The sequence below is a fragment of the Lathamus discolor genome, chromosome 12, assembly GCF_037157495.1.
Source record: "Lathamus discolor isolate bLatDis1 chromosome 12, bLatDis1.hap1, whole genome shotgun sequence".
Classification (NCBI taxonomy): domain Eukaryota; kingdom Metazoa; phylum Chordata; class Aves; order Psittaciformes; family Psittacidae; genus Lathamus; species Lathamus discolor.
This window is the reverse complement of record NC_088895.1, coordinates 5,452,024-5,462,185: the sequence shown is the minus strand read 5'-3', so window position 1 is coordinate 5,462,185 and position 10,162 is coordinate 5,452,024. Positions and strand designations below refer to the sequence as shown.

General features: G+C 39.5%; 1 protein-coding gene across 3 annotated transcripts; it reads left to right on the top strand.

Annotated features, from left to right (window-relative positions):
* The first annotated feature begins 301 nt into the window (after window positions 1-301).
* Window positions 302-8,813, top strand: LOC136021027 (solute carrier family 2, facilitated glucose transporter member 11-like). Of its 3 annotated transcripts, XM_065692789.1 has the most exons (12): window positions 302-381; window positions 1,648-1,746; window positions 2,189-2,349; window positions 3,928-4,052; window positions 4,309-4,438; window positions 5,026-5,174; window positions 6,282-6,469; window positions 6,617-6,727; window positions 7,022-7,123; window positions 7,288-7,363; window positions 8,037-8,164; window positions 8,502-8,813. In XM_065692789.1, the coding sequence occupies exons 1-12, from the start codon at window positions 358-360 to the stop codon at window positions 8,706-8,708; spliced, it is 1,500 nt and encodes a 499-aa protein (XP_065548861.1). In that variant the 5' UTR covers window positions 302-357; the 3' UTR covers window positions 8,709-8,813. The 3 variants fall into 3 exon arrangements, with proteins under 3 accessions (XP_065548861.1, XP_065548860.1, XP_065548862.1); XM_065692788.1 differs by lacking the exon at window positions 302-381 and having other exon boundaries at window positions 1,356-1,746; XM_065692790.1 differs by lacking the exons at window positions 302-381; window positions 1,648-1,746; window positions 2,189-2,349 and adding an exon at window positions 3,102-3,190.
* Window positions 8,814-10,162: the final 1,349 nt, after the last annotated feature.

Here is a 10,162-nt window from a genome sequence, read left to right as displayed (position 1 = left end):
AGCTTATACTGAAAACTAAGAAAGTTATGATCATGATCATTGGAATTCTGTTTAGAATTGGTGTTTCAGTTCCCTGGCCCCTAGCACGTGACAGAGTTCATAAAATATATGGGTTCCCCACAAGGGAAACCATCATGTTTACTGGGCTGAACACAACCATTGGTTGAAATATTTAATCCAACAATTCTAAACTTTGTACAACAGCTGAAATATGTATCATTAACTCAAAAACCTCTGAAGTAAAATTTAACTTCAATAACATGGGACTAGTTCACTGACACTGCTATTGCATAATGTGAACATTCAGTTCTTTTAGCAGGTCGTAGTAAGCAGCAGGAATCAGCTTTTTCATAGGAGATGGCCACCTTTTTCTCTGAGCTGGTGAGTATCTGCTCACTTTTTCTCAGTGCTCTGACTTACAAAAGACAAAACTAACATCATACTAAAAATCCAGATTACTGAAAGATTGTAAGCTCTTTTGGTACAGAGAACATCTTTCTCTTCTCAGGGTTTAAACATCAACAAGAACAATGCGGCTTGGGGCCATGAAAATCATGTTGCATGGTCTGTTTCATGCAACAACATAAAATAAAATAAAATAAAATAAAATAAAATAAAATAAAATAAAATAAAATAAAATAAAATAAAATAAAATAAAATAAAATAAAATAAAACAAAACGAAACAAAAGCTGGCAGTTGCAGCACTCACAATGCTATTTTACTGTTGTCTTGTGAATTACTGAAAACAATACTAATTATTAAGTGCTCTGATAACTTCCCAATGTAAGGACTGCAAAAGACTAAGAAATCATGACATACGCATTAACATAATTGACTTCCCTCATTTCGTACAAAGATACTTAATATCATTCATGAAGTCTTAAAAAGGGAAGAAGTGACAAGTATTTCTTGCTCTATTTCACAACTGCCAGCAAGAAACTAGTTTACTTTCCTTTTTAAATATCAAAATTGTTAATCTGTAAGTCTACTATAAAAAATAGAAAATGAAGAGTAAGAGGGTGAGTTCTTAATTTGTTTGATGCTTTTGCCAATTAGGAAATCCATTGCATTTGGGACAGCACCTGTAAGGAAATTCAGAGTCTTCTGGCCACAGCTTCTTGATTCTTGTCATGTGATAACTTTTGGAATCCAGATGTGGACTAATTAAGTCACAGGCTCTTGAAATATGGACCTAAGAACAACTTAAGGAGTGTTCTCCTAGTATCTCCCAGTCCAGCACTATTCACATTTGCATTACTTTATTCTTGATTGATTGCATTTTTTACCAGCTCCTCTTCATCCAGGCACTGATCTCCAAAAAGCCGTGAGCTCATGAAGTTAGTATGTGACATGAAAAGAACGCAGAACACACTCTCCTCTCTACAGAGATGATGTTATTGACCTGGCCTGTGATGTGCTGAATAAAAAGGAAGAGACAGTTAAACCCTGAAGAACCCTGCACAGATCCTGATGGGGCTAAAATCACAATTGTCCTGGGTTTGGTTTGCTAGGTACAGTCTTAACTGCTCAAGGATAACTACACCTAGCCTTGCAGGCACTTGGAAACAGGATGGATGACCAGTGGTATCAGATACCTCAAGAAAACTAATGAGAAGCTGATGAAGCATTTCATTTTTGCTTCGCAGGTTCAGTTCCAGGGACTAGTTCAAATGGTCTTGGTGTTGGGAATTGGTGGTAGTTTCCCATATGGATTTCACATTTCTGTCATCAATTATCCTTCTGTGGTAAGTAGCCATCTCCCTACATTTGAAAACACAAAACGAAAAGCCTGAGCTCTTCAGGCTCCCACAAATCCCAAATTTACTGAGCATTCAGCAGATGCATTGATATCAATGCCTTTTCATTGGCTAACAGTAACACCAAATGTGTAGAGAACTTTTTCTTCTTAAAGCATTTTCTGTTTTAAATACCTTCTTACCATGTAGCATAGAAGCCTCCAAAGGAAGGCAGCAAATGTGCTTTTAGCACACTTCCCAGGAAGCTTCCTTACTGATACAAACTTGAGGTTTTGCACTGTGATCTCAGCTAACTTGTTTTACTAAGAAAGTTAGTCTCAAAATAAGCTCAATATGAGAAGCACAGGCTAACCTGAAGTACAACAGCCAAATAAGACTAACAATGGGATTTTATACCCATAATCTGGTCATATTTCATTTTCTTTTTCAGCACATCAGGAAGTTTATTAATGAAACCTGGATAGACCGACATGGCTCTCCCCTCCATCCTGAGACAATCATGCTGTTGTGGTCCTTCATTGTGTCTGTTTATGGGATTGGAGGACTCCTGGGGAGCCTCTGCTGTGGCTACCTGACTACAAGATACAGGAAGTAAGTGCTTCCTGTACAGCCCAATAGCCAGCAGGTACAGGGAAATACGAAGGCAAACATATAAAACTGTTCTTTTTGGTTGAAGCAGCCTGACGGAAGGCAACCGATTGGGCTTGTTAGCACACCCACCTCTTTCAAGTAGCAAGCAGTCTTGCTTCTGCATCTGCCTCCCCAGTGAACTGTGTTTCTGTAAAGGCTGCATTCATCATCACATCACTGGATCAGTGCTTCTGGGAGTAGCAGAATAGTGTACCTGCCTCATGTTCTCTTTAAGATCCCCTATGACTCAACATCTCTCAAGCTTTACAAACCCCCAAAAAAGAGCTGTGTGTCTTGTTTTGCAACACATAATGCACAGTTACTCTAGCCACCTGGAAATCACTGTGTGGAAGATATCCTTAAGTGTTGAAGAAAAGCCAGATTTCCATTTAAATACACTCATTTTGGGGTGATGGAATTATATTAATTATTCAGATCTAATCTGATGAAAATGCGAAGAGAATAGGAAAAAATAAATTGCCTGGAACTATGCTGTAAAGATACAATTGGCGCCAACATACATTCTCCAAGAGAATTTCTCTCTGTTCTTGGCAGTCCATTTTGTTGAAAGTCAGTTCCAAACTATCTTTCCCACTGGATGGAGAAAGGATTCCTACCAGTCTACTCTGTTCTCAGTGCTTTGTGTGTAACACCACTAATTTCATTTGCAGAGAAATTGGCAAACATATCTACTTGGTGTGACCCACTTAAAGATGTGCTCCACAACCCACTGATCCAGAGGCCCCTCATGGGTCTCAACAAACCATCTTAGCCTGCCTGCAATTGTGTTCTTTCCTATCAGGTAAGTGCCCCCAAGAAATTTCTTGTGGGACACTGCCTCATCCCACACTCAGAGGGTCTCCCAAGACTGGAAACAAAATCATGCACTTCTACCACAGGTTATTTAACACCTGGTAACCTAATTGCTTAATCACAGTCTTCCAAACACAGGATCTCTGTGAATCCTTAATGTGTGAAAGAGGACTCTTGCCTAGAAAGCATCATGGCAAAACAAGTGAGTGCAAAAGACTTTGAGTCTGATACATCAGTGCTGTGAACATCCCAGCCCACGATTCACACAGAGTGCCTTTTGAAATATGTCTCTAAAAATACCTTCTATCACTTCCATTTAGACAAGAGTGTCTTTAATATGAGCCATTCCAGAATGGGAGCCACTGACTCAGGCTATTTCTGGGGAACAACTTGGCATTTTATAAGGAGTTCCAGCCATTTAATAATCTTGGTGACAGGCCAGGCCAATTCTTTGATCTCTTTCCCCACTCATACTGTGGAAATGCTGATGAAGTGTTCCAAATGTTTAAATTCTAAGCTAAAAAAATATGAATGAATTCAAATCTAAAGGACCCAGAAATTTTAAAGAACCATTTTGACTACTCAAAGTCAAAATTATTTCAGCCATTGCTCAAACCAGCAACAGCTGTACTATGCTTCCTCTCACAGCAACATCAGTCAAAAGAGAACAAGGGGTTCTCATTTCAAACTAATTTCTCATGGGCTTCTTTTGTTTTTTTTCCCCAGAAAAAAGTGCCAAATGTGCACCAACCTGATCATGCTGATAGCTGCACTTTTCATGGCCTTCAGTAAAACAGCCAAATCATTTGAGATGATTCTGGTTGGACGTTTTCTTTATGGCATTGGTACAGGTATGTGCTCGTGCCACTGTGGACTGCAAGCATCCTTGCTGTCCCAGGATTGTCTCTACAGATGTTACCATTGTTGGAGAATGATCTTTAAAGCAAATACACTAGACACTTAATAGAAACTAACGGCACAATTCTTTTTGCAAGAAATTGTAATCCAAATGTTAGAGTGAATGGGAACAGTGTAAGAGAGGATGGAGTCAGAAAGTTAAGCTTTTCTAAATCTTTTAACAGTCATTTATCTTCTTCTGTGCTTAAGGTTTTTCTCTCAATATACATCCTCAGTATGTAGGAGAGATTTCACCCAAGAAGCTGCGTGGATTTACCAACTCCACAGTTGCTGTTTTTCTGACACTGGGAAAATTCATGGGACAGGTTATTGGACTACGGTAAATTCTCCAATCTTTCTCTCAGGTTGAACTAAAAGTAATAGAAGTTTTTCTGTAACTCCACCCTCTAACTAACTTAATCTGTGCCTAAGAAACGCTCTCACCTTCCCCAAAACAGGCCTTAGCTTATGTCAGAGGAAAGGTTTTGATCATATTTGATGCAAACATGAAGTTTTACATACAGGAGACAGAAAATTAATTACTCAGAATCTGATTTCTTCTTATCTCCACATCTTTTCAACTAGGGGACTTTTCCTTCAAAATGTACTACATTTACATTAAAAGTCTTAGCAAGATGTTCTGGTCTTGTGCTTAAACAGGGGTCAAATATGTCTCAGAAGCTCTCTAGATGTTCCATTGGATCTTAATGATATTGAGCAAGTTTTTTTAAATGCCAGATAATTCCTTTAAGATTGTCAGAAATAAAAAATAGCCACATTTGTGAAATTTGCCAAATTATCAATTTCTAGTTTTGCTCCGCTGCACCCTCAAATGGAATCTAAGCAGCAATCTTCATCACTCGGAAAAACTTCCTGAACATTTATTCCATTATATCTGCATAATTTTGTCTCACATACACTTTTCAGGGAGATTTTAGGAAGTGAAGCTTTGTGGCCGTGGTTGTTAGCATCTAGTGGAATTTCAGCATTGGTTCAACTGGCTACCCTCCCATTTTTCCCTGATTCACCATCCTACCTCCTGATACAGAAGGGTAATGAGGAAGCCTGCAGGAAAGGTAGAGTGTCTGCTTTCCACACTTAGTTCACTTCATTTGATATGTTAGAATGACAGCCTCTGCAGAAGACAAGAAAGAAGGGCAGAGATGTACAGCACAGTGCAGTGCAATGGAGTAATAGCAGAGGCAACTCTAAATAAAACAGCTGACATACCTATGGCAATACACTGTATTAACCTGCGGCCTCATTCAGGCTGATTGAATCAGTTAAGACAGGAAAAATAGGAATGTACTGGCATGTTTAACATGTCACACTTTAGCGGGCACTACTTTGGGTTTTTTTAAAGGAAAAGGTTTAGACAGCTCTTTTAAATAAAACGTACTTAAATGTTTACTTAGTTTATAATTATGTCTCCTGATTTTGGCTGGGATAGATTTAATTGTTTTTAGTAGCTGGTATAATGGTATTTTTCATGTAGTCTGAGAATAATGTTGATAACACTGATGTTTTAGCTTGCTGAGCAGTGTTTACTCCAAATCAAAAACTTTTCAGTTTCCCATGCTCTGCCAGTGAGCAGATGTACAAGAAGCTGGGAGGGAGCACAGCCAGGACAGCTGACCCAAGTTAGCCAAAGGGATATTCTATATCACACTTAGTATATAAACTGAGGGGAGCTGCCTGGGAGCCACAGATCACGGCTTGAGGATGGGCTGGGCATCACACAGTGGGTGGTGAGCAATTGTATTGTGTGTCACTTGTGTTTCTTGTGGTTTATTCCTCTTATTCAAAACCCCCCCCCCCTTATTATCCTCATCATTATATTTTACTATATTTCAAATATTAATCTGTTCTTTTCTCAGCCCATGGGTTTTACCTTTCTCTGATTCTCCTTCCCATCCAACTGGGGAGCAGGGAGTAAGTGAGCAGATAGATGGTACTTTGTTGCAGCTGGGGTTAAACCACACATGAAGTCAACTCAAATTAGAAAGATATGTTACACCAAAACCCAGTGAAACAAAATTCTTCCTTCTGCCTACTTCCCCAGGAGCAGACAGTACCAACCCACCACCTATGCCAACAGACAGGCAGATTAAAGTGTTTAATGTAACCACTTGCGATGGAGCTATACTGGTAGAATAATTCACTCCCCTTTTTCTCCTCAACAGCCATAAGGAAGCTCTGGGGGGAAGGAGACCATCAAGCAGAAATTGATGACATTATGAAGGAGAAGGTTGCAATGACAAGCACAAAAACCTTGCGTGTCCTCGAATTAATAAAAGAGCAGTCTTTGCGCTGGCAACTCTACGTTTTGATTATTGTCATGACGACCTTGCAGCTCTGTGGAATCAATGCAGTTGAGTGCTCTTTTTATCCCCAGAGCAAGCGACAACACTAGGCAGTGTTACAAACCCCTCCAAATCCATGTTATTATGCCAGCTTAGAACTGCATCACAATTGCAACACTTTTTTCACAGGTGCATTTCTTCTCTGCATTTTTCAGATATACTTCTATTCTTTCGAAGTATTTCACACAGCCAAATTTGAAGAATACCTTATCCCATACGTGTCCCTGGGAGTTGGATTGTGTGAATGCTTATCCTCTATACTGTGTGTAAGTCTTTTCAGACTTGAGTTTGATGGAAAAATTTCACTTAGTCAACAATTGTACTTTCCTTACTTATAACTGTGCTCAGGGCAGATTTGCATAACCTAACACACATCTTCCTGCTTCTGTAAAACCACATGCAGGATAAGAGGGAGCTCTTTCCCCAGGTTATTGCATGACTGCATGTCTTTAGACTCATTTTTATTCTGGAAATAATTTTCTGATACTCTGGACTAGATCTGTGCAGGAACGACTTCATTTGAGAACTGGGATTTATGACCTGTGTTTTCTGCTTTTCAGAGCACCCTCATTGACCGATTTGGCAGGAAAGTGCTGCTATGGGGAGGATACACACTGATGTGCTCTGTGCTAGCACTCCTCACCATGACCCTGTCACTGCAGGTAAAGAAGCAACAGCCTTCTGCCTACTTACTCAGCATCAGCCCACCTTTCTGGTCTTGCCTCACAGGATACGTAGAAAAACTTGAGTGAATGGCAGAAAATACAGAGCTCTGGTTTTCCGACATTTATCTAATGGTTTGATATCACTGGTTTCTCACTTTTAGCACCAGTTTTTCTGGATGCATTACTTCAGTGTTATCTTGATCTTCCTATTCGTTACCTTCTATGGAATTGGACCATGTGAGTATATCAACAGCAACACTGGGAGGAAATTTTCTATCCTATTGGTTAGTGACACAACTGGCAGAGGAAGAACAGATTAGTCCCACAGTAAAAAATTCTGGAAATTAAGGAAGAAAGGGCAGACCTGTAAAAGTGGGGGACAGGAAATGGATACAGACACCTCAAATGTTATTGCTGATCATAGGATTAAATAACTCAAAATACAGTATCATCTTCTCCAGAGGGTTTGAGAAATTTCTGACCCTTTTTTAAAATACTCATCTAAACCCAGGATTCTAGGCATTGCCATGTGTATTATAGTAATCATCCTCATTAACTTAGTAAGTTCAGCTTTATGCCTACCAACATGCTTAAGGTGGAACTGACCACAGGAGCCAAAAGGGAAGCTCATTTTACAAATTACTGTACCAATAATTGCTACCAGTGCAATACAGAACTGCACAGATCCACTGGCACCAGAAAAAGGATTCCAGTATGTACAAGAGAAAATTGAATAAGTAGCTGTAGTCCCTTTCCAGAATCAAGGTCTTTCACCCTCATAGCAAAGGCCACTTGCCACCAGGCCACCTATTCTGCCTGTCTGTCATTTTCTACCACTGCCATTGTGAGGGGCTTTGGCAGCAACAAAGAAACAAGTATACCTGTTTTGTGTTTTGCTTTTCCTTTTCAGCTGGAGCTACTGTATCTGTCATGGTTGAAATCTTCAGCCAGTCCTTCAGACCATCAGCCTTCCTGATTGTTGGCTGCATCAACTGGATGGGACTGTTTGTACTTGGGATGATTTTTCCACTGATTGTTGTAAGTAGCTCTAACTGGATCCCTCCCTCCCAGCTAATCCACTCCTGAGTGCTGACAGAGAGCAAATTAATAGCAATAAATTGCAATGACATGCAAAGCTTAGAGCTCTGTCCAAATACCAAACCTGCTGAGGAATCCCCCAGGCCTGTCAGAGGAGCAGAAATTGGACTCAGGTCAGATGTGGCCTGTGGAAACTCCTGCTTTGACACCCACCACGGACTCTGTATTAAGCACACCTTTGAATTTTAATTAGTTGGACACAGACTTGCACTCAAGGGCAGGGAAACAGAAATGAGATTCTTATTTTCCTTACAGTGTCTCCCATTTCTGCTTGCAGGATAACCTTGGACCCTTCTGCTTCCTTATCTTTTTGGGAATCCTTGCTTTCTCAGCAATTTTCATCTACCTGTATCTCCCTGAGACCAAGGGGAAATCCATCATGGAAATAAAAGCAGAGTTCAACAAGCTGAACTTTGGAAAAAAAGAAATCTCAGTCATTGATAATAACTTTCCTAAGGAACAGTGGTCCAGCACCAAGCTCTGAATGTGCAGCTGAGAAATGTGTGTCTCCTAGAAAAGACAGGAAACACTGTTGCAATAGAACTAAAAAAGAAACATTAAACCCAGTCTGCAGCTCTTCTGTGTTTTACTCCTTTTTTCTCTGTTTCTTTTTATGAAATTTATTTTGCTAGAGTTTTATTTCTTGATAATATCTAAACATTTTCACAGGAAATTTCACCACTTGGTTTTAAGACCTGCAAGATATAAGAAAATTTTTTCTAAAAAAAAAAAAAAACAAAAAAAAACCAACCCCAAAAACAAACCCAAAAAAACAAAACAAAACAAAAAACCCAAAGCCCAAGCAAACATCCCCTCCAAAAACAAACCAAAACAAACCAAAACAAACCAAACCAAACCAAAACAAAACAAAAAAACCCCAATAAAACCAAACTTTTCTGATAGTCTACCTTGCAAAGTTTAAAAACACTTTGCTAACAGTCCATAGGGCCCAAATCCTGCCAGAAGAACATACATACAGGCTCTCCTCACAGCCCTGCACCCACGTTGGTCTCATACATGAGTACTGCCCAATGCCACAGACAGAACAGTTTGTTATTGAGCTTTTCTGAATGAGACTTCTCTGGCTCTAATCACCTCGCAATCAGGAAACGGATGAAAAATAGCTCAGAGGAGAATATCAGAAATACAAGGATCGAGTAAAACAATTTAAGAAGACAAATGAGGGGAAAGCAGGATTAAGAAGGTTACATGATTATCAGCCGTGAGGCTGGGGAAACATGGAGTCGCAGACTGATAGAGGAAAAGTTAAGATATGTGGTTTCTGCTGACCTGAGCGGATATGGATTCAAAACTTAGCACAGTAAATTAGGAAAAACGGTTCCAGCCATAACAAAAGAAAAAAAAATACTGAAAGTGAAATTGTGTAGTGCAACAGTCCTTCTGGAGATGTAATGGAAATCTCGGTGGAGAACATCCTAGTAACTCTAGGCAGGGAAAAGGACCTTCCAAATAGAGATATTATTCTATGCAAAAGAAGCAAAATGGCTGCCATAAAATAAAGCACACTCATAAGAGCATCTGTGGTGTCTCAGGATCTGATTTCCAACGTGGTACATCAGCTTCTGGGAATTACATCAGATGTTTTGAGAGAAGAAAGAGTTTGGTTTGGAAATGTTTTTCTTGTTATGTAAGCAAGCTGCGAATAACCAGTGATTATTTGTACCCAGCAGAAAAAATAGGTTGTGAAGTTCATTGGAAATACAGTCTAAGTTTTTCCTAGTTACCACTAACAAGTATAGTAAGATCTGTGACTAAATGCTTTGGATCATGCCACCTGCTTTCAACTGATCACTAAAGAAAAGGTTCATCAATATTACAAAAAAGAGTTCCCCTCCTTACAGATGGAGCTATCCCTTGAGTTTGTTTTTAATGCTTTGACATAGGAAACATGCCCTGGAAAGGCTGTTTGTACAGATT

What these genes read in the sequence shown, in the direction of transcription:
- LOC136021027 (XM_065692788.1), top strand. Translation starts at nt 1,576, where the DNA reads ATGACCAGTGGTATCAGATACCTCAAGAAAACTAATGAGAAGCTGATG. An exon ending in TCTTTATGGCATTGGTACAG is followed by an intron (nt 4,053 to 4,308) that starts GTATGTGCTCGT and finishes TCTGTGCTTAAG; the next exon opens with GTTTTTCTCTCAATATACAT. An exon ending in TGAGGAAGCCTGCAGGAAAG is followed by an intron (nt 5,175 to 6,281) that starts GTAGAGTGTCTG and finishes TCTCCTCAACAG; the next exon opens with CCATAAGGAAGCTCTGGGGG.